The 25,086-nt window shown below is 35.9% G+C and overlaps 1 protein-coding gene across 1 annotated transcript in view; it reads right to left on the bottom strand.

Moving 5' to 3' along the window:
- Positions 1-2,610: 2,610 nt before the first annotated feature.
- Positions 2,611-25,086, bottom strand: part of SHCBP1L (SHC binding and spindle associated 1 like) — a 36,485-nt gene continuing 14,009 nt past the window's right edge. The window contains exons 6-10 of the mRNA XM_023247661.2: positions 16,388-16,493; positions 6,589-6,742; positions 4,680-4,930; positions 3,799-3,921; positions 2,611-2,981 (exon numbers count right to left, since the gene is read on the bottom strand). Of these exons, the coding sequence (XP_023103429.2) occupies positions 2,733-2,981; positions 3,799-3,921; positions 4,680-4,930; positions 6,589-6,742; positions 16,388-16,493 (883 nt within the window). The 3' untranslated portion in view covers positions 2,611-2,732. The remainder of the gene's footprint in view (positions 2,982-3,798; positions 3,922-4,679; positions 4,931-6,588; positions 6,743-16,387; positions 16,494-25,086) is intronic.

Here is a 25,086-nt window from a genome sequence, read left to right as displayed (position 1 = left end):
GAATTAGGTTCAATTGTAGGAGACCAGGAAATCCAAAGTAAGAAGTAAACAATACAGAAACATTTCTTCCTCATTCAAGAAGTCCAGAGGTAGTCAGTATAGGGTCAACAGATGTTCCATGTTGGTTTTCATTGTAGGGCTGGTAGGTAGGTGTTCATGTTAGAAATTCACGTTTCTTCCATCTTGTTTTACCATTGTATGGTTTCCATTCAGAATCACCACATGGGCCAAGATAGCAGTTGTTTCTCAAGCCATTACATTTGAATTCCAGCCAAGCAGAAGGGATAGGACCTTTCTACAAAGTTGTGCACATTATTCCAACTTGCATGTCTCCCTCCAGCTAGGATCTAATCACCTGGCTGCACGTAACTGTAACTGAAGTTAGGCATTATGTCTAAATTGGATGGCTGGCTGGGGTGCCTGGGTGGCTTGGTGGTTTAAGCATCTGACTCTTGGTTTCAGTTCAGGTCATGATGTCGCGGTGGTGAGATCGAGCCCCCTGCCCCTGACGCTCCATACTCATCATGGGGTCTGCTTGGTGTTCTCTTTCCTCTCTCTGCCCCTCCCCTGCTCATGCTTTCTCCCAAAATAAACATTAAAAATAAATGAATTAGATGGCTTATGTTCCCTCTAAAATAGGGGTTTCATTTTCTAAGATACAAAAAATGGCCTTTTTCACAAAGCAGAAGAACCATGGATTTTTGTTTATAAAAGGAAATAAGCACTCAGCCTCAAACACTTATCTTCCTTCCTTAATTTGACTTTTACTGTGTGTTGCTTGTAACTCAGCGAAGGTGACTGTTGCTGTAGAGGATCTCTTGAGGCTGAGAGTTGAATAAGGCAAGGTTATTCTTCAGTTTCATCAGTAGCCTTTTTATTCTTTTACACAAGGTCTTGTTAACTGGGTGACATAATTTAAGGTATTGTCCACGGAGGCTTTAACAAGAACAGTCTTTCTATAGTGAATTTAATGAGCTATAAGAGGAGGAATTTTCCTTTCTAATCCTCTTCCTCCACTTCCTTGTTTTGGCTTCAGGAAGAGGTGATGGACAAAGACAGGATCTTTTGAGAGTGAGCAAAAAGCAATAGCTTTGCAAGAGCATGCTGCTCACTCACGGGTCATCTGCCTTTTATCTGTTGCTGCCGTTGGTTTCCAGTCTATTTCTCTTTTTTCCTATGCTCACTTCAGAGTAGTTTTTTTTGTTTGTTTGTTTTTGTGTTTGCTTTTTTTTTCTCCTATTCTCATGTCCCTAAAGCATGCGAAAGCATTTTTTAGATTTTCTAAGAAATTTGATTGTTCACAAAGTTTTCTCCCTCCTTCACCTTCCCATCTCTCCTTTCCAATGTAACAAATGACCACAACTTTGAAGGTTTAACACCAGTTTATTATCTTACACTTATGTAGATAAAAGTCTGACATGGCGTCGCCCTGGGCTAAAATCAAGATGGTGACGGGAACTTTCTGGAGGCTTCAGGGGAGGATTTGTTTCCCTGCCTATTTGGGCGGCTGGCAGGATGCAGTTTTTGCAGTTGTAGGATTGAGATTTGTTTCCTGGATGGTTGTCAGCCGTGGGCTGCTCCCAGCTTCTAGTGGCCAACTACGTTCTCTGGGTTATGACTTCTTTCCTCCACCTTCAGAGGAGGCAACAATGGATTGAGTCCCTCTCCTGTTTTCAGTTTCTCTTGCCTCTCCAGTTGCACCACCCTGACCCACCCTCTTGCTTCCCTCTCCCACTTTTTTTTTTTTTAATTTTTTTTTCAACGTTTATTTATTTTTGGGACAGAGAGAGAGCATGAACGGGGGAGGGGCAGAGAGAGAGGGAGACACAGAATCGGAAACAGGCTCCAGGCTCTGAGCCATCAGCCCAGAGCCCGACGCGGGGCTCGAACTCACAGACCGCGAGATCGTGACCTGGCTGAAGTCGGACGCTTAACCGACTGCGCCACCCAGGCGCCCCTCCCTCTCCCACTTTTAAGGACAAATGTGACTAGATTGCACCCACCTGGATAATCAGGGACACTTTCTTCATCTCAAGGTCCTCAACTTTAATCACATGTGCAGAGTCCCTTTTGCCATGTAAGGTATGTATTCACAGTTTCTGGGGATTAGGGTGTGGACATCCTTGGGAAGGTCATTATTCTGCTACCACTTATCTTAACCAACTTTCTGGGTCAAAGGCAGACAAATCCTAATTCTCCTCAAAAGAGATTTAAAAAGTTTCCTCCAGGGGCTCCTGGGTGGCTGGCTCTTTCAGTTAAGCATCCAACTCTCGATTTTGGATCAGGTCGTGATCTCAAGATCATGAGATGGAGCCCCGCGCCGTGGGCTCCGTGCTCCTGCACCGAGCAAGCATGCAGCCTGTGACTGTCTCTCCCTCTCCCTCTGCCTTTGCCCATCTCATGTGCACACGCATGCACGCACTCTTGCTCTCTTAAGAAAATGAAAACACATTCGTTTTGGAATTAAATAGTGATGATGGTGATACCTATCAAAAGTATACTAAATAGTGTGGAAGTATATACTTTAAAAGGGTGAATTTATGATGTGTGAATCATATCTCAAAGCTGTTATTTAAAAAAGTTAAAATGAATCATTCAATGAAAGCATTAGATGTTTAAATATTTTTTAATTAAATAGGTTTTGAATTTAATTAAAACTACCATTTCTGTGGGATATGAGATTTACAAAACAAATATCTGAAATATAAACCGTTAACATAAATCCAGATGCTTTAACTTGTGACTATTCTGATATCCCCCTTCAAGTTTGCTTCTATTTTATTGTTACTCATCTCCAGGTTCAGATTCTGCATTACCCTGGAGAGCATACTGTCATCTTTTTTATCCCCTGAAGCTGCCCCTTTGTTGAAGGCTTCTGCTACGATAAAAAATTGTTCAGTTGGTTGAAGAATGCTTACACCATAGCCATTGTTATTGTAAATATGATTATTAGTCATCTTCAGTTTTGGTGTTGGAAGAACCTGTTAAATTATTCAAGGAAAGGAGTTTTTCAATAATTTCTATAAAAATAAAATATATGAACTCTAGAATTAATTGTTGGGTTTACACGTGTCTTTAAAACAACTGAATCTCAGTTTTGAGCAAGTGATATTTTCTTCAGACTAATTAATGTAACATTAACTACAAAAATATTTACTGCAGAATTACTAAATGAAGTTTTCGGTTTAGTTTATACATATCTCATGAAGCTTTTAATATAAATATGAAAATGATTTCAGGTATAGAAAATGATAAATTTTCAAGTAATATAAAAATAACTTGAAATATTATATGTAAACTAGAGTTCTAAGGAAAAGCTTCATTAACTATATAAGTCTAGAGAAGGACCTAGACAGGTAGAATTTGTGAAAGTAGAAAGGAATGGGAAGGCTTTTCACTTATAAATTACTGCTATTAATGTTTTAATTGGCTAGCTTAAATTATTTTTACAAACTCTGGAAGTAAGATTTAAGTATTTCTTAATATATTTATTATTTTTTTATTTGCTTTACTTTCTAAAACATATTACAGATCTGCCCAATGAAAAATCTAAAACATTTTTATAAAAGCGTTCTGCTTTATCAAAGTTATCTGCTAAGAATCTAAGTTGAAATTATTACATTATAAACTAAAATTGTTTTATATCAGCCATCATTTAAGCCATATTTTTAATTATCTCTATTCTTTTCCAAATCAATGATAACATTTAGACTAAACTTTGTCTAGAAGTAGTATTTTGGGATCTTTATGATAACTATAATTCTTATAACAATTCTATACTACGAAATATGATAATACCTTCATATTAACTCCACCTAAGGTGCTTTTTGAATTATCACTGGTTCTGAGGTTATTACAGTGATGAATTTCATTCCTTTCCAAAATGGCCGTGCTCCCAGGATACAGTTCAACACCAGCACCCTGTAAATGAAAAGCAAATAAAACAATCTCAAAACACACATATACCTCTCCAAAATTATCTTCAGATTTGAAAATTGTAATTCTATGTCAGCACTCTCAACACACTAAGTTACAGAAAAGTATATGATAGTTTGTGTGTGTAATGATTTATTGTAGAGATAATGTTAGAAACGTTGAAAACTAGTACTGTTAGACGATCATTGGGCCTAGAAGGAGGGTTGAGGTCACTAGTCTCATTGAGTCACATTGCTCTCCCACCCAAATGAAGCCTCGAGAAGGGAGCCAAAAATCTCTTCAAGCAATTCTTTCCAGTGTTATAAAATTTTACTTTTATATACTCTAAATCCCTCAATGCTGCTGAAAGTTAGTGAAAATTAAGTCATTCTATAATAGGGTCCTATTATTTTTACCCTTCCTTTATTTAATCTTGTTCAACTTTCCAGTCCTTTAATGAGCTTTGTGATTGTTATTTGAAGACTTTTTAAGTAAACGGTTAAATAACTGACCCATGATCTGTTTTACAGCCACCAATTCCTAGATTTTTAAAGAATCACACTTAAAGCTAATAATTGCTTACTTTGGATTTAGGCAGTTTGCTTTCCCTATATGTACTATGATGCTCTGTACTTGTCCTGATTTTATCAGTTTCTAAGCTTGATTAGAACTCAATTCAGGGATGAAGTAACTACTATCCTTTGCACACTAAGACACTCAGTTATCTATTGTCAACATAAAGCTGTTTTTATAAAATGGACTACCTGGGCACCAGTTATTTCACTGTCTGTGATTGTCAAAGCAGCCCCTGTCAGAACACACACTCCTGTTCCTTCACATTTTAATACACAGTTTTCTAGAGTCATGTGACCAGACTCCACCACCACAATACCATCAACTGTGCCTTGTTGTATCAAAGATAGATGCATTAGCTTCACATTATCAGCTTTAGACACCACGAAACTGTCATGAGAAGGCTCAGACGTAATCATAATTTCCTCTCTTTTTCCAACTCCTGATTCATAGAGACAAAAACACATAGTTAAATCAGTGATCCCAAAGTTTAAAGTCCTTTAGTCATTCGGTAATACTTGCTATTACTAAGTTTTTCTTTTCATGTATTTTTAATAAACAATATGTATGTAAGTATCAGGTTGTTAACTAATAAGATACTTAACTATAATGTAATCTTTTTGTCCATATTTTGATGCCATGGTGGGAGAATATTGGTTTATAATCAATAGAAATGTACCGATGGTATTTATTCAATATACACATTCCATAATATATTTTCCAAAATTTCCCATTACATAATCAGCAGTCATTTACAAAATATCTAAGATATAAAAGCTATCTTACCATAACCTGGTTTTAAAGCCATAATAAATTACCATAACTAAAAAAGACTGGCAGAGATTCGTGAATTAGGTTATAAGATTAATGCAGTCATGCCCACAATTTTGATCTAGGGTAGTCAAAGCAATCATCTACATTTAACATCAATCCAAAAAGAAGGGGTTGAATCTTCAAGAAGACTATAAGTTTTAAAAATTAAAAATATGTTCCTTATTACCCAAAATATTACTGGGTACAGTCATCAAGTTCTAGTGAAATTTTTGCTCAGATTTTTAAAAAGTTTATTTTGAGAGACAAGCAGGGGAGAGGGGCAAAGAGGGAGGGCGAGTCCCAAGCAGGCTTCACGAAGCTCAGTGCAGAGACTGATGCAGAGCTCAATCTCATGACCATGAGGTCATGACCTGAGCTGAAATTAAGAGTCACTTGCTCAATCATCTGAGCCACCCAGGCACCCTTGCTCAATTTTTGAACTGATAGGCAAAGCTTAAGTCACCTCATTCTTTTCTTTTGGCCACACAGTAGGAATATCCTTACTTCAATGTTAAAGGGCAGAATTAAAGTTACTAAATAGGTTCAGAACCTGAATGAAATTTAGTAAATTCTACTTTTCTTTTAAGATCTTGTTTTTCAATGTTTATTTTTTGAGAGAGAGAAAGAGAGACGGAGTGCAAGCAGGGGAGGAGCAGAGAGAGGGAGACACAGAATCCGAAGCAGATTCCAGGCTCTAGCCTGATCTGTCAGCACAGAGCCTGATGCAGGCTCGAACTCACGGACTACAAGATCGTGACCTGAGCTGAAGTTGGACACTTAAACAACTGAGCCACTCAGGTGCCGCAGTAAATTCTATTCTTCTATTTCAGCAAGTCTGCATGTGAACTAACCTTTCTGAGAAAATGCTGAGTATATTTTAATATAGCCTTACATTGGGTTTTCCTACTAAAGTCATTAGAAGTGCAATACAGACAGAAAAACTAGTTTGAGTAAAAATATAGATGGAGCAAATAGAAAATATTACAAACAGGTTTTTTGTTTTTTTCTGGTTTTGATCTTTTTTAGACTCTGTGCGTGTAGTGCTACATTATCAGGGGAAGAAGTAGTCTCATTGTTTTGCTCTGGTACATTATGCCCAAATAATGTCATCTGTACAGGCAATATACTCATGAACAGATGAGAAAATCTTAATTGTGAAAGGGCACATAAGGGATTTTTGTGTTACATAAACTCTTTAACAATTTCCAATAATTTGATTAACCCATGCTTATACAATTTTTCCAGTATACGTTGCTATAAAAAGACTGTAAAGGATGCCCTGCTAACCCTTTATAATGATGTCATCAGTCAATAAAGCAAGATTTACAGCTTGATATTCTCCTGGAAAAATAACTACTGTATCTCCACTGTAACAACTATCCAAAGCCAAATCCAAATCATCATGCTGTTGGAGAAGTGTGTCTGAAGATAAGTCCTTTACCTGAAAAGAAGAAAACAGTACACTCTTTAACAATGAATTAAATTGGAAACAGGTCATTTTATTAAAAAAAATTTTTTTAATATTTTTTTTTTGAGAGAGTGCTGGGGCAGAGGGGGGAGTGTGAAGGGCAAAGAGAGAGGGAGACACAGAATCTGAAGCAGGCTCCAGGCTCTGCTGTCAGCACAGAGCCCGACACGGGGATCGAAGCCACGAACTGTGGGATCATGACCTGAGTCGAAGTTGGATGCTCAACTGACTGCCCAGAAAGCAGGTCATTTTAATCAGTTAACTTATTGGTAATGTGCTTTTCTCAAAGACTTATTGTGTATATTACATTGTAATATACTGTAAATACTCTGTCTTTATGTTCATTAAATGTTCAAAGTATTAGTCCATCAATTAAGGGAATGATGAAATGAGATTTTCTTTACAATCACTAATAATTTTACAGCCTTTAAATACTGTGTGCCAGAAGTCATATTTTGAGCTTAACATGTTACCTCCTATGCCTCACAACAGTTATTTGAGGTAAAGTATTATTCTTCCCTTATCAGGTGAAGGAAATTGAAACTCAGTGAGATTAAATGATTTGCCCAAGGACACAGAGTGAGTGAGTGGTTAAACTAAGCTTTAGATTCAGGTCTTTATGACACCAGATCTCTTTCTAATATGCTACTTTATTTTCTTTAACTCAAACTAATCCTACAATTTTGGAAAATCAACAAAACTTTATATATTAAATATTCTAAAACTAAAAATAAAAGGTGCCATGAATTTGCACGGATAGTAGAAAAAAGGAGAGAACTTCTTTATTAGTGCCATTAAGAGTGAGGTACTTTAGGGGCACCTGGGTGGCTCAGTTAGTTAAGCGTCTGACTTCAGCTCAGGTCGTGATCTCACACTCTATGAGTTCAAGCCCCACGTCAGGCTCTGTGTCGACAGCTCAGAGCCTGGAGCCTGCTTCAGATTCTGTGTCTCCCTCTCTCTCTGCCCCTCCCCTGCTCATGCTCTGTATCTCTCTATCTCAAAAATAAATAAAAACATTAAAAAAAAAAAAAGTGAGGTACTTTAGAAGTAAAATTTGAAAACTAAAAATATATTCTGAAAAAGCCTATTCTTTTTTTCCCAATATTAATGGCATTACCATTCATATATCTTTTTTCTTATAAAAGTGGAACTTACAAAAAAGTGAAAGCATAACAAAAATTGAAATTTTAACCTAAATAAAATGTATTTCATAAATGTATTCATTTATTCATAATACTAACATGCCATACCATACATGTACATGGCTTTGAATCCTGACTTTTCATTACAACATATTTTCCCATGTCTTAAAATATTTTTTCAAAGCCTAATTTTTTTTATTTAAAGTAGGCTTCATGCCCAGTGTGGAGCCCGATGTGGTGCTTGAATTCACAACCCTGAGATCAAGGCCTGAGCTGACATCAAGTCAGACACTTAACCAACTGAACCACCCAGGTGCCCCTGAAAGCCAAATTTTTAATGATTACGTAATAATGCATCATATGGGCATATCACAATTTATCATAATTTAATTATAAAAGATTTCAAGCATCTTGGATACATTTTGATAAATTGCCCTCCGGAAAGTTTAATTAATTAAAATTTGGTTTGAAAAAAAATAAGATTTGGTTTGAGAACTCATTTTGCTACAAACTCATCAGCATGGCTGATCATCATAAAATATTTTACACTTATAAAATATTTGCCAGTTTAATAGGCAAAAATCCTCACTGCCTCATTTTAATTTCCATTCCTTTGGTAAGCATGAGTGAATATTTTTTCCAGATACATATGAAACTCATAATCTTTACTAAATCAACAAACCAGTATATTCATTTGTGCGTGTATTCTAAAAACTTTGGTGGCAGAGAGTACAAGGATTACCTCTGTAACTATTTTGGAAGAACTCTAGATTCCATCTCTTTAATTAATTTATTTTTTTTCATAAAAATAGGAAACACAAGAGAGAAAAGTTTGATGGGGAAGATAATTTAGTTTTGGTGCCAGTTAATTTGAAGTACTGGGAGTCACTAAGTAGAACTATGCAGTAGACTATGCATATAAAAGTCTAGAATATAGGACTGAGATGTGACTAGGTAGAAAGATCTTGGAGTTATTTACATATAATTTGAGCATAGGAATGGCTAAGATTAGCTACAAGACTACATAAAGAAGAAAGATAGCACTCCAGGACAGAACACTGAGAAACGTTTAAAGAATAGGCTAGCTCAGTCAGTAGAATATGTGGCTCTTGATCTTGGGGTTGTGAGTTTGAGCCCCACATTTGGTGTAGAGATTGCTTAAATGAATAAACTTTAAAAAAAATTAAAGAATAGGGAGAAACAAAAGAAGATCTCAAAACTGAGGAGTAGCCAAAGAGGTAGAAAATCCGGAGACCAAGATGTCATGAAAAGAGGTAGTTGATCATGTCAAATGCTGAAAGGTTAAATAAGGTGGTAATCCTTGAGTTGTGCTTACTGAATTTAGCCACAGCTTCATCCCACATTGACCACAAGAGCATATGCACTGATATCCTGGAGGCAGAAATAAGATCACACTGAGTAGAGGCATGAAGGTGAAAGAAGTAGAGACAAGTGCAGATAAGTACTTCAAGAAATTTTGCTCTGCAAAAGAAGAGATAGAGATGTGGTATTTAGGATACATATTGTTTTGTTATTAAAAAAAAAAAAACAATTGAATATGCCTCAATGCATTTAGGAAGGAAATAGTAGAAAGATATAAAAGAGAGGTGATGTCATAGAAATGATGGAATAAAGAGCTCCAAAAACTGGATCTTACACTGAAGCAAATATTAAGTTGGGGGGGAAAAAAAAGAATCAACATTTTTGCAATCCTGGAACCTAACCAAACACGGCAACCAAAGGAGTGCTTAATGAAGAGGCTGTTAAAATTTGGTAAAAAGGTGTTGTGTTTTTGCTTACCTGCCTACCATCTCCTATTCTCCAGCCTGGCAGTGGAGACAACAGCCTATGTTTCTGTGGCTTGCTGGAGCAGGCATGGGGTGAAGGCAGGATGGAGCTTTTTCTTAAAAAAAATAGTGTGGCTGTGTATTTTGACCTGTCAGTATCTCAGGAGGGACTGACAAAGCTGATTTTTGTTTCACACCCCCTTCAGGAATGAGCGGCTTTATAGGCATCATCTGATGAAAGCATTTAAGATGCACTCTACTTATAGCTGTCTGCGGCAAAGGACAGAGGAAGGGGCAAGGAAAAGTCTGCACAGGAGGACGTTGAGGAGGAAGATTTTTTTGGGGGGGAAAGAGCTGCCTCATACACTAGGAAATCCAAAGTGAAATGCACATGCCCAGGGCTGGATATATGCTCAGAAGAGATCTGAAAGGACCTTGTGCTTTTCTTCCCACTGATCACTGGGCCTGTGCAAGCAAGTGGTGAAAGCCAAGGCAGAGTTGTAAGCAGTCTGGCTTAGCTTTGAAAGAGTCCCTTAGCTCAGAGCTAATCTGCACACTGGGAGAGATTTTTGGTTTTGTTTTTGTGTTTTAGCTGTAGGTGTTTATGGAAATCTCTGTCAGGTCTTTGGCTACCTGAGTAGTCACTTCAGTAGTGACTTCAGTAGTCACTTCACAATAAGTAGTCACTTCACAATAAGTAGTCACTTCAGTAGTCACTTCACAATAAGTAGTCACTTCAGATGTAAATAGGTTAAGATTACCAATTAAAAGACAGAGACTGGTAGAATAGATAAAGAAATATGACCCAGGGGTGCCTGGGTAGCTCAGTTGGTTAAGAATCTGACTCTTGGGTGGCTCAGTCGGTTGAGCATCTGACTTCGGCTCTCGTCATATCTTACAGTTTGTGGGTTCGAACCCTGTGTTGGGCTCTGTGCTGACAGCTCAGAGCCTGGAGCCTGCTTCGGATTCTGTCTCCCTCTCTCTGCCTCTTCCTCATTTGCACTCTGTCACTCTGGCAAAAATAAACATTAAAAAGGAAAAAAAAAAATCTGACTCTTGGTTTTGGCTCAGGTCATGATCTCATGGTTTGTGAGTTTGAGCCCTGTGTTGGGCTCTGTGTTGGTGGCACAGACCCTGCTTGAGATTCCCTCTCTCTCTCTCTCTCTCTCTCTCTCTCTCTCTCTCTCTCTCTCTGCCCCTCCCAGCTTGCATTCTCTCTCCCCCCCCCAAAAATAAATAAATAGACATTAAAAAAAAATATATGATCCAACTATATTATCTCTACAAGGGAATTACTATATCCAAGGATATAAACAGAGTAATACTGAGAGGATAGAAAAAGGTATTCCATACAAATAGTAAACAAAGGAGAACTATGGTGGTTATACTAATATTAAACAAAATAGTCTTTAAACCAAAAACTGTTACCAAAGACTAAAAGGGACATTATTTATTGACAAAAAATTTTAATTCATCAAGAATATGTAATAAGCATATATACACCAAACAATGAAGACCCCAACATATATGAAGTAAACACTAACAGAATTAAAGGGAGCAATAGTTGGGAGACTTCCATACTCCTCTTATGATAATGATTAGAACATCTAGATAGAAGGTCAATAAGAAAGTAGAAGATTTAACACTGTAACCTAGGTAGACCTGACACACATATATATAGACCTAAACATATATACAGAACCCAACACAGAAGAATACATACTTTTCCTTAAGTGCACATATAACATTCTCCAGATACACCATACATTAAGCCACAAAGCAAGTCTCAATAACTATCTTCTCTGACCACACGAAATTAAGTGAGATATTGATAACATCAGGAAAACTGGAAAATTAACAAACATGTAGAAATAAAACAACACACCTTTAGACAACCAATGGGTCAGGGAAGAAAACCCAAGGTAAATTAGAAAATGCTTTGAGATGAATGAAAACAAAAACACAACATACCAAAATTTATGGGATGCTGAAAGCAGAGTTCAGAGTGAAATTTATGGCAATAAGTACCTACATTAAACAAGATCTCAAATTAACAACCTAACTTAACATCTTAAGGAACTAGGAAAAGAACAATTTAAATTCAAAGCCAACAGAAGAAAGGAAATACAGATTAGAGAAGAGGTAAATGAAATGGAGAACCAAAAAACAGTAGGATTAATAAAATCCAAAATTGATTCTTTGAAAAGCTCAACAAAATTGACAAACCTTCAGCTAAACTGACTAAAAGAAGAGGGATAAAAACAAATACTCAAGCCAGAAATGAAAGTGGGGACATTATTACTGACTTTATAGAAATAAAAAGCATTATAAGAAAATATGAATAACTCTATACCAACAAATGCACCAAAGCCTCCTGCTTTGCTTTGCTTTTTGAATACTACTTTGGCTATTCGGGGTCTTGAAAAGACAATTTGGAATGGGATACCTCTCTTTGTCCTAGATCTGGAAGAATGGCTAATATTTAGTTTAGGCACTGGAACAAGTACTTATTTTTGCCAGGAATGATTGAAAAGCCAGAGTGTATGGAAAGAGCCCAAATGTCCATCGACCCATTGACTGACGAATGGATAAAGAAGATGTGGTATATATATATATATATATATATATACACACACACACACATACACACAATGGATTATTACTCAGCAACAAAGAATGAAATCTTGCCATTTGCAACAATGTGGATGGAACTACATTGTATTATGCTAGGCGAAATAAGCCAGTCAGAGAAAGAGAAATATCATATGATTTCACTCATTGCATATGTGGAATTTAAGAAACACTATAGATGAACACAGAGGAAGGGAAGGAAAAATAAGATACAAACAGAGAGGGAGACAAACCATAACAGACTCTTAAATAAGGAAAACAAACAGGGTGGCTGGAGGGGAGGTGGGTGGGGAGATGGGCTAAATGGGTGATGGGCAATAAGGAGGCCACTTGTTGGGATGAGCACTGGGTGTTATATGTAAGTGATGAATCACTGGGTTCTACTCCTGAAACCAATACTACACTGGATGTTAACTAACTTAAATTTAAATGTAAAAAAAAAAAAAATTAAAATAAAAATAACATCTTAAAAAAAGAAAGAAAGAAAAGCCAGAGTGTTCTAAACCTAAAGACAGTCATCACAATTTGAGAACTTAGAGAATAAGCGAAGAGGTAAGGACTCATATTTAATTTGGTTGACTAAAAGGATATTTATGACAGTAAGTGAATAAAGAATACAGAAGGACTAGGGATGGGCTGTGTTCAAAAGACAAGTTCAATAGAACTGCTGTATGTTGCCAAGACATCCAGGTAAAGATGCTTACAAGGACATGTAGTGATGTTGGTCAGCAGAGAATACAAGCAAGAAAGGAAAGAGAAAAAATAATAAAGTTACTGAGAAATCATTGTGTGCCAGGTACTACTAGGTTTATATGTAACATCTCATATCATCCTCAAGAACTCCTATAAGATAGTGGTGGTAGTTTACTACTAACATTTATTGAGTACTTACTATGTACTGGGCATATTCTAAACATATTATAGATATGAATTCATTTAATCTTCACATATAAAATATAAATAAGAAACACAAACACTTTATAAATGAGGAACTAAAGCACAGATGGGTAAGTAACTTGTTGAAAATCACATAACTAGTAAGTGGCAAAGCCAGAGTCTGAATCCACAAAGTCTGGCTTCAGAGCCCATGGTCTTCATCATCATAATATACAGTTTTGACCTCTCTCTCCCTATTTTCGGGGGCTTTTTAAGTTTTTATTAAATTCAAGTTAACATAAAGTGTAATATTAGTTTTAGTTGCACAATATAATGATTCAACACTTCCATACAACACCCGGTGTAAGTTTTTATTAAATTCAAGTTAACATAAAGTGTAATATTAGTTTTAGTTGCACAATATAATGATTCAACACTTCCATACAACACCCGGTGCTCATCACAAGTGCCCTCCTTCATCCCCATCACCTAGTTCACCCAACCCCTCACCCACTTCCCCCCTGGTAACTATCAGTTTGTTCTCTATAATTAAGAGTCTGTTTCTTGATTTGTCCTTCTCTTTTTTTACCCTTTGCTCATTTGTTTTGTTTCTTAAATTCCACATGAGTGAAATCATATGGTATTTGTCTTTGATTTATTTCATCTAGCATTAAACTATCTCCTTCCTATGTTTATAGCAGCATTGTTTACAACAGCCACATTATGGAAGCAACTCAAGTGTTGGCTTGGCTGTCTAAATGCTTGGTGTGTTCATATATATAATGGAGTATTATTCAACCACAAAAAGAATGAAATCTTGCCATTTACCTCTCTTTTTAAAGCACTCTGCAAATAAGGAAATTGAGGCTCAGAAGTTAGGCAGCTTGCCCAAGATTACATAGTTATTACGTGGTCTCAGAAAGGCCACTTAAACCCTGGGCTCTCTGACTACAAAGTCTATGCCTTTTTACTATAGTACTTGTGAAGATCACCAACATAGAAATGGTGAAGCATGGATAAAACTTTAAGAAGAGAACACAGAGCAGGAAGAACTTTGAGTAAAGAATCCTCAAAGTTAAGAAGGTTAAATTAAAGGTTATGTACATAGCTCTGATGACTATCAGATTAAAAGATGTTGTCCACCTCAACAGTACATCTAAAACAAAAGATCTAAGCAAAGTGGAAGTTGATGATGCTGCCATCTCAGAGGAGTCTTCCTCACGATAATTATCCAGGTCTGCAAAATTCATGGATATTTACTTACACAAATGAAGACAGGGTTGCAAACCACAAGATAAAAAAGAAATTTCTGACTCTCATATAGGAAAATAAAGCCAGAAACAGATTTAAAAACAAAAAAAAAGGGGGCGCCTGAGTGGCTCAGTCAGTTAAGTGTCTGACTTTAGCTAAGGTCATGATCTTACCGTTTGTGAGTTCGAGCCCCACACTGGGCTCTCTGTTGTCAGCACAGAGACCACTTTGGTCCCCTTCTCTCTACCCCTCCCCTCAAAAATAAACAAACCTTAAAAAAAAAGATAAGTAAAAATAAATATGATAAAGCGAGGCTGGAGATAGAAGCAAAATCTATACCTTTTTATAAAGATTTTTACAAAGATAGTTGGTAGAATACTTAATGTTATTGAATAATCTGATGTAATAAGCAATGAAAAGAAAATTAAATTTTGCTTAAAATAATAAAAATGGGTATGATAGTAGACAAGACCAGTATAATAAGCCAACTTTATCTCTCACTACTCTCCTCTTAGGTGTTAAACACCATCCTTGCTGGACTTCTTTCCATTCTTCATATATACCACACTCTCTTGTCAAACATGCACTCATTTACTAATTCAACAAAACTGCTATGTACCTACCATGTGCTAAACACCATGCTGGGTGATCGGATGAATGGTAAACATAACACACCTTGCTCTCAAGAAGCTCATGTTCCCATAAAAGAGACATTTTATAGACAGCCACAAAAAGTATTAAACACATAATGATAAGGGCAAGTGCAAGGTGCCATGGGAAAGGCAGTGTAATGTATTCTGGAAGGTTGAGAAAGCCTTTTTCTGTGGAAATACTTAAATTGAGACCTGAAGGATTTGAGTAGCTCTGTGAAAAAACATGGTGTACACCAGGATGTTGAGTTAGTGAAGGAGAACAGAAGTGGGTATATGAAGGATATGATTAGGATAATTCTCAGAAAAGTGTGACTAGCAGCTGGATAGATGGTGGTGCCATTTATTGGACTAGAGAGCTCTAGAATACAAACAGGCCAATGGACAAGATCATGAATTTAATTGAGGACATTTAAGTAGATGTACTTATGAGATAATTAAGTGGTGATAAGCAATAGGCATTAGAACATATATGTCTGGGGCTAAAAACAAAAATCTGGGCTATGGATATACATCTTATATTATCAGTATATATAATCAAAGTCATGGGAAGAAATCAGATAAATCACTTTAGGGGTAAAAAAAAAAAAAAGTAAGTACCAAGCATTTAGAGGACAGAAGAAGAAGAAAAAAAAACTATAGAGACTGAAAACCAGGATAGTAACAGAAGACAACAAAAAAGAATATTTCAAAGAGAGAACTGTGAAATGCTAGGGAGCCATCAGGTAAGATGGAAATATTTACTCTTAGACTTAAAACATTTTTCCCTCTTGGGCTCATTAAATTTATGCTCATCTTTCAGGTTTCTGCTGAGTTATTTCTTCCAGCTAGCATTGCCAGAATTCCTAATTTTGACTTATATACCTATCCTATGTACTTCCTGTACATTCTCCTATCATAGCTTTTATCATTCTGTGTTTAACTGTATTTGCCTGCTTACGTGTCCATATCTCCACCATAATTCAAACTTCTCAAATGTATGAAGAAGCAAGACTGTGGATCTGGTTCAAAGTTGTATCTCCCTCAAATGCAGTCTTTCTCATATTTGTCCCCTATCCTTCCCATAGCTACTAAACATAGCACCCAGCAACAAGGTCTGTATTCAGTAAATAGTTGTTGACACTTAATTTAATACCTATTATATGCCAATCACTGAAGTGGATGTAATGGGAGAAACAAGGCATTAATGTCAGACAAGAACCTTACCCTCAAAGAACTTCTTTTCTGATTATATGCAACTACAACTTAAATGAACAAATAGAGATAAAGTGTATTTCTTACCATGTCAGTAGTTATCACTTTTGCCACAATATGTGTTATAGTCTTTCCAAAGTCTCTTTTTCCCTTCCTGCGCCTTAGGATTCTTGGAAAGAAAGGTCCATGAACTCTAGAGTTGAAAACATTTATTTATGATTAAATTAATCAGAAAAAAACTCAAGCTATACTTACTTAGAAAATAAAACGTGGCACCAAGCATCTTTGAGAAGTAGGCTTCGCTATTTTAAACTCTTTGAGAGCAATGAGCAACTTGAGAGCAATTGAACGATTTAACTTTTAGATAACCGAGTATTTAAACCCTTGATCTCTAAAATCTTTTCATTTTCATGGATTGTATGTATGTGTGTAACCCATTACAATCAGTACCTGTCACCTCAACTCTTCAATACAGTAGAAAATTTTCCTGATTGCACTTTGATAGCCCACTGAATTGTGGACTCACAACAAAGCAAAGGTGGGTTATGTCTGCGATACTAAGGCATAAAAATGTGTAAGGACATGCCTAATTTTAGATACTGTGTTCAAGTAACAGAATGTTTTGTTTCAAAGGATATGGCCTCCATAGGTATGTTGGCTGTGGCCTCCCAGCACAACAATTCTAGCTTCTCTCTGAGTTGTGGGGTTTTGTTTGTTTGTTTGCTGTTTAGCACTTCTAAGTAATTCCACTCTTTCTCTTCTTTCTGCTCTTCTTTACAATTCCCGCTTCCTATCACTTAATAATGTTAAGTGTCATCTAAAGAAAGAAAGAAAGTTTGAGTATAATTTATCATTACTATCAGCCAAAAGGGACACTCCTTTTCCAATAGATGTAGACTTACTAATCTCCTTCGGTGTCATATTTTGGGTTCTCTGAAGCACATTATTGTTGGATACAAATGGGATGCAGCTTTTGTACCAATATTTTTCATCTTCAAAAGTTTCATTGAATATTTCAAAAGTAAACCCAGTCAGCATTTCTATACCTGTTTAAGCAAGTGGTTATGATCTTGAGAAAGAGAACCACTCGCACGTTTTTTCACCATATACCTGATCACCAGCTGCTCAAAGAGTACAGCATCCTATGTTCAAGAAATACAGTAGTTTATCATGTAAATCCTAGTTTTAAAATCAAAAGTATGTATCAGTGTTTTTTTTTTAAGTCAAATCTATTAAGGTATAATTTACACAACAGACACTCATTTTAAGTGAACCATGACATGAGGTTTCACAAATGTGTACACCCACTTAACTCAATCAAAATAACACAATATAGAACATTCCCATCACACTGACAGGTTCCTTCATGCATCGTTGCAGTCAATCCTCCACACCTATTCCCAGGCAACCACTGATCTACTTTCTGTTGTTAGATAAACCCTTTCTTGGGAGTTTTTAAATGATATTTTAAAGTGAAAACATATATGAGGTACTTTTGTGTCTAGCTTTTTTCATTCAGCCCATGTTGAGATCGATCCATCGTATTATTTTGTGTATCAGCATTTTGTTTATATTGCTGTTTCATTATTTGATTTTCTGTATAGAAGATCGTGTCATCTGCAAATAAGAGATAATTTTATTACTTCTTCCTTTCCAATCTGGATGGCTTTTCTTTTTCTTGCCTATTGCTCTGGCTGGAAACTCTAGTACAATTTGAACAGAGATAGTAAGAGCAAACATCCTTGTCCTCTTCCTTGTTATCTTTCCTTAAGATCTTCCTGATCTTAGGAGGGAAACATCCATTCTTTCACCACTAGCTATGATTAACTTAAAGGTTTTTCATAGATGGCCTTGAACAGGTTGAGAAAGATCCCATCTCTTCCAAGATTTTTGAGAATTTTTATGATGAAAGTGTTGAATTTTGTCAAATTCTTTTTCTGTATTAAAAGAATTTGATACGGCTTTTGTTTTTTATTCTATTAATATGGTGCGTTATATGGATACCTATTCATTTGTTAAGCCAATCTTACAACCCTGGGATGAATCTCACTTAGTCTTAGTGTCTGGTCTTTTTAATGTATTGCTAGACTCAGTTTGTTAGCATATTCCTGAGGATTTTTGCATCTATATTCATAAGGGATATTATTCCATAGGGCTTTTTTCTTTTTCTTGTGATGTCTTTGTAGTTTTTGTATCAGGCTAATAGTGGCCTCACTGAATGAGTTAGCTAAGTGTTCCCCCTTCTATTTTTTGAAAGTTTGTAAATAATTGGGTGTTAATCTTTGAAATGTTTGGTAGAATTCACCAGTGAAGACATCTGGTCTCTGGTTTTTCTTTGTGGGTAGTTTTTAATTTGCTAATTCAATCTCCTTACTTGCTATAGGTCCACTCAGGTTTTCTTTTTTGGCTTGAGTCAGTGTTGGTAGATTGAATGTTTTCAGGAATTTGTCCATTTGGTCTGGTGATCCAGTTTGTTGGCATGTGATTGCTCAGAGTATTCCTTAGTAATCCTTTTTATTTCTGTGCAGGTTTTTATGTGGATGTAAGTTTTCAACTCAGTTGGGTAAATACCAACTAGGAGCACTATTGCTGGTTCATATGCTTAGACTACATTTAGCTTTTAAGAAACCGCCAAACTGTCTTCCAAAGAAGCTGTACTGGTTTTGCATTCCAATCAACAATAAAGGAGAGTTCTTGTTCCATATCCCTGCCAGCAGTTGATATGGTCAGGGTTTTTGTTTGTTTCTGATTTTGTTTTGTTTTTGGATATTAACCATTCTAATAGGTAAGTTATGGTATCCCATTCCTTTAATTTGCAATTCCATAATGACAATGATGTCAAGCATCTTTTTATAGGCTTTTTTTTTTAAACCAATTGTATATCTTCTTTGGTGAGGTGTTTGTTCAGAATATTTGTCCCATTTTTAATTGGGCTGTTTGTTAGGATGAATTTTAAGAGATCTTTGTATATCTTAGATACAAGTCTTTTATCAGATATGTGTTTTACAAATGTTTTCTTCAAATTTTTGGCTTGTCTTTAATTCTCTTAACAGAGTCTTTCACACAGTGTTTTTAATTTTAATACAGTCCAATTTCTCAATTTTTTTCTCCCACAGATCATACTGTCAGTGTTTTATCTAAGAACTCATCGCGAACCCAAGTTCACCTACGTTTTCTTCTAAAAGTCTTAGTTTTATTTTACAGTTAGGTCTACAGGTCACTTTGAGTTAATTTTTGTGAAGATGTAAGGCCTGTGTTTAGGTTCATCTTTTTGTATATGGACGTTCAATTATTATACAGCATTATTTGTTGAAAATAATATTCTTTCTCCATTGAATTTTCTTTGCTCCTTTGTCAAAGATCAATCAACTATGTTTGTGTGGATCTATTTATGGACTCTATTCTGTTCCATTGATCTATATGTTTATTCTTTCACTAATACCCGGCTTTCTTGATTACTGTAGTTTTATAAGAACCTTAAAAGTGGGTAATATGAATATACCCTCTTTATTCTTCCCCAGTACCGTGTTAGCTATTGTAGGCTTTATGCTGTTCCATATGAATTTTAGCAATAGTCAATACCTACAAAATGGCTTGCAAATTAGGATTGCATTGAATCTACACATCAATTTGGAAGGAATTGACATATAAGCAATATTGACTCTTCCAATCCATAAACAGAGAATATTTCCCCATTTATTTATATTTTTTCTGTCATCATAAGTTTTATAGTTTTTCCACATATAGATCCTATATATATTTTATTAGATCTGTGTCTGATCTGTACCTAAGTATTTCATTTTTTTGGCTCTATTATGATATTTTTAAAATTTCAAATCATTTGTTACTGGCATATAAGAAAACAATGGACTTTTGAATATTAACCTTGCTATACTCATTTATTAGTTCCAGGGTTTTGTTGTTGTTGATGATATGATGATGATGATTCTTTGAGATTTTTTATGTACACAATTATGTCACCTGCAAAGAGTTTTATTTCTTCCTTCCCAATCTGTGTATCTTATTATTTCCGTTTCTTGTCCTGTTGCATTATCTAGGTTTTCTAGCATAATATTAAACAGGAGTAATGAGAAAAAATATCCTTGTCTTATTCCTAATATTAGGGGAGAAGCATCCAGTTTCTCATCATTAAGTATTAGTGTTAGTTATACGTTTTTTGTAGATGTTATTCATCAATTTGAGGAATTCTCCTCTATTGCTTGTAATGCTTGATATATCAATTATTGAAAAAGGGATGCTAAAGTTTCTCATGTATAATAGTGGATTTCTCTGTGTCCTTGCATTTCTTTCTTTTTTTTTTAATGTTTAGTTTTTTGAGAAATAAGAGAGGAGAGTGCAAGTGGGGGAGGGGCAGAGAAAGAGGGAGACCCAGAATCTGAAGCAGGCTACAGGCTCTGAGCTGTCAGCACAGAGCCCGATGTGGGGCTCAAACTCAAAGACCTCGAGGTCATGACCTGAGCCAAAGTCAGATGCTCAAATAACTGAGCCACCCAGGCACCCCTCCATGTGTCCTTGCATTTCTATCAGTTTTTGCATTACATATTTTGATGCGCTGTTGTTGGATACATACATATTAAGCATTGCTATGTCTTCTTCGAGAGCTGGACCCTTTATCATTATGCAATGCCCTTTTTTGTCCCTGGTAATTTAACTGGTTCTTTCCAAAGTCTGCTTTGTCTGAAAATAATATAGTAATCCAGCTTTTTAATGGTTGTGTTAGCATGAAGTTATCTTTCTCTGACCCTTTACTTTTAACATTTCTAAGCCTTTACATTTAAGGTTGGTTTCTTAGAGATGACAGATAGTTGGATCTGGTGTTTTTATGCACTTTGACAATCTCTATCTTTTATGTATTTAGACCATTTGCATTTAAAGTGATTACAGATACAAGGGAGGTGTGTGGGGAATGGCCTAACAGGTGATGTGTACTGAGGAGGACACTTGTGATGATGAGCACTGGGTGTTTTCTGTAAGTGATGAATCACCAAATTCTACTCCTGAAACCAATAGTATATGTTAACTAAGTAGAACTTAAATGCAAATTTAGAAAAACAAAAAACAAAAAACCAAGTGATTACTGACATAATCAAATTAATACCTACCATACTTCTAATAGTTTTGTTTGTTGTATTTGTTCTTTGTTATTTTTCCCTCCTTTTCTGCCTCCTTTGGTTACAGTTAAGCATTTTGTGATTCCACTTTCATCTATTCTCATCAATTATTTAAAAAAAATTTTTAGTGTTTTCCTTATAGACTGCAATATATATTTTAAACTAATCTTAGTCTACCTTCAAATAACACTAAACTACTTCATATATAGTGCAGGTGCCTTTTACAGAATATTCCCATTTCTTCCCTTGGTATGATGTTACTGTCACTTATTTTACCAATCCATACGCTACTATCACCCAACTACTATTTATACCATCATAACTACTATTACTTTAAACAGGTATCTTTTCAATCAGTTTAGAGAAAGAAAAATAAAAGATTTTAATTTACCTTTATTTATTCTTTCTTCAAAGTTCTTCCTTTCTATACATAGATCTGAGTTTCTGACCCTTAACAATTTTCTCCTCTCTAAAGAACTTTTCATTTTTCTTGCAGAATGATAAACTCCCTCGGCTTTTTTTTTTTCTTTTTGTTTACAAGAGCTATTACCCTTTCACTTTTGAAAAATAGTTTCACCGGATATAGAATTCTAGGTTCGTAGTTCTTTCTTTCAATGCTTTGAATATTTAACTCGTCTCCCATCTTATTTTCATGGTTTCTTATAAGAAGTCCATTGTAATTCTTACTCTTATTCATCTGTAGATAAGGTGATCTCTTCCCCCTCAGTTTTTTAATGTATGGTTTTCTTCAAATATGAAATGCCTATAATACAGATTTTTTGGTATTTATCCTGCTCAGTGTTCTCAGCTTCCTGGATCTATGATTTGGTGTCTGCATTTAATTTTGGGAAATTATTTAATTCAAACCATTCACCATTATTAATTCAAACATTTCTGCTGCTGCACTTGCTCTTTTTCACTTCTGGTATTCCAATTACACATATGCTGCACCCTTTTAAATGGTCTCACGCTACCTGGATGTTTTGTTTTTTTCATTCTTTTTGCATTTGTATGAAAAAATTCTGTTGGGGCGCCTGGGTGGCGCAGTCGGTTAAGCGTCCGACTTCAGCCAGGTCATGATCTCGCGGTCCGTGAGTTCGAGCCCCGCGTTGGGCTCTGGGCTGATGGCTCAGAGCCTGGAGCCTGTTTCCGATTCTGTGTCTCCCTCTCTCTCTGCCCCTCCCCCGTTCATGCTCTGTCTCTCTCTGTCCCAAAAATAAATAAACGTTGAAAAAAAAAATTAAAAAAAAAAATTCTGTTGACATACCTTCAAGCTCACTGACTTCTTTCCTCAGTTTCATCCCATCTATTAGTAAACCCATCAAAGGTATTCTTCATTTTTATTTATGGCGTTTTTGATTTCTAGCATTTTCTTTTAATTCGTTCTTAGAGTTTCTATTTCATGCTTACATTATTCATCTGTTCTTGCATGTTGTGTCCTTTTTTCATTAGAGACTAACATATTAATTACTTTTTTAAAATTCCATCTGATTAATTACAAAATCATTACTGAGTCTGGTTCTGATGCTTGCTTTCTCTCTTCAGGGTTAATTTTTTCTTGCCTTTTAGCATGTCTTATAATATTTTGTGGAAAGCCAAGCATGATATATTGACTAATAAAAACTGAAGTAAATAGGCTTTTAGTGTGAGGTTTTATATTAATCTGGCCAGGAGGTAAACTGCTTGCTGTAGCTGTAGGTATCACAAGCTTCAAAATCCTATGGTTTCCATATTTTTGCCTTTGAAAACTCCTCTTTAGACAAAGTTTGTGTCTTGTAACTTTTTTAGGTATAATTCTGTTATTTTACCAGAGTCTGGCCTGGTGTGTTGTAAAGTAAGGTGGAGAGGAAGTGTTCTATAATCTTATGATTAAATATTAGTTTTTTAGTGGGTCTATGTCCCTGGGCTGTGACCTTCACAACTGTGATGTTCACAAGTGTTTCTAAGTGCCCTCTTCCCAGAGAGGAAGGCTAGAGGGGACTGGAGTCAAGGAAATGCCCTTTCCCTAGGTGGGCAAAGGCTCTGGGAAAGTCTTTTCCCCTGGTAAATAAGTCTTCATCATGGAGGTGGTCTGGGTGTATTTCACAATGGTAACTTTTCCCATCCCCAACCAGGGGCATAATGGGATTTTTCTTGGCTCTTCATCTGAGAACTTAGTGAGATTCCTGGAGGCAAAACCACAAGAGAAGTAGGGTGTCTCCCTAAGAACTACAGCCCACCAGGAGTTTCTCACTTGCATACTGGTCCACATTCAACCTCCAGCAGCTTATCAAAATTACCCATTTAAGTGTTCTTACAGTTTATGGCTCTAGGGAGTTATCTATTCCAGGTAAGCAGATCTTGGTTGTGACTCTGAATTTACTTCTCTCCCCAGATTTCATGGTAGCAATTTGTCCTGTGACCTCAGTTTTCTTATGGGTCCAAGAAAGTCATTTTCAGTTTCCTCAGCTTTTGTCTTGTTTTCTTGTTTCTTGTTTTTAACTCATAAGCTCTTAACATGTCAGAGCTGCATCTGAAAATATTTGGTTCTTTTCTAGTTTCCATTTATCTGTTGAGATTCTCTGTCTACTTATTAACACCAAGTTTTCCTATAATTCTTAGAACATATTTATAATAGCTGCTTTGAAGTCTTTGTCTGATAAATTCAACATCTGGGCCCACTCAAAATCTGATTTTATTAACTATCTTTTTTCCTGGGTATGGATTCTATTTTCTGGTTTCTTTGCATGTCCATTAATTTTTGGTTGAACACTGGAGACTTTGGAAAATATATTCTCATAACTCTGGATTGTGGTATGTTCTTCTGAGGATTGTTAGTCTTGTACTCTAGCAGGCAATTAACTTGCCTGGGCTCAAAATCCAGCTGAAATATCTGTTCAGTTCTTTCAACCTCCATGATTCAACTACATACTTTTTTTTAAAGCATTGTTCTCAAATTTCTCTCCCCCACTAATGCTAGCATAGTTCAGTGGTCAGTCAAGAATTTGGGCAGAGTTTGTGCTCAAATTCTGGATCTGACCCCTTTTGCAACTTTCTTCTCTCAGGATACTCCACCTAAACTTCTAGCTGCTTTGCCAGCCTTTAACTCTGTCCTTTGCCACCTTGTCATAGTAGGAGTTCATTTTTTGCTGCCAGAGCTATGAGAACTGGTGATCACTCTCAGACTAAAAAGCAAATCCCCACTTCTTACCTATTCCAAGGATAAACTTTTCTGGCTGCTGCCTGCTTTGGTCATTTTACAGTACCTTCAAATAGCTAGATATTTTAATATATTTTTGTCCAAATTTTATAATTGTTATCCATGAAAGGGTTTGACCAATTAACTCACTCCACCACTCCCAGGCCTAGATTGTCTGTGATTATAACTTTTAAGATGAAAGAACCCCATGTGGCCTATGCCATTAGAATCTAAAGTCTAGTGATGTTAATTTGTATTCAAATCCAACTTTTGTTGAATCTGGATTTCTAGATAAGTAGAATTAGGTTTCAAAAATCTTACCTATATTGATTTCCCAAAGTAATCCCAAGGTTTCGTTACACAGGAATCCCAATAACAACATTAAAAATAGGGACTAAAATGGGATTCTTAATGATTAAAAAAATAAGTCAAATTTGAAAGAAAATACAAAAAGAAAAGATTTAGGCTAACAGTTA

This window comes from Felis catus, chromosome F1 (genome assembly GCF_018350175.1).
Source record: "Felis catus isolate Fca126 chromosome F1, F.catus_Fca126_mat1.0, whole genome shotgun sequence".
In the NCBI taxonomy this organism is placed as follows: domain Eukaryota; kingdom Metazoa; phylum Chordata; class Mammalia; order Carnivora; family Felidae; genus Felis; species Felis catus.
Note: the sequence above shows the minus strand (reverse complement) of the source record. Positions and strands in the feature narration are given on the sequence as shown.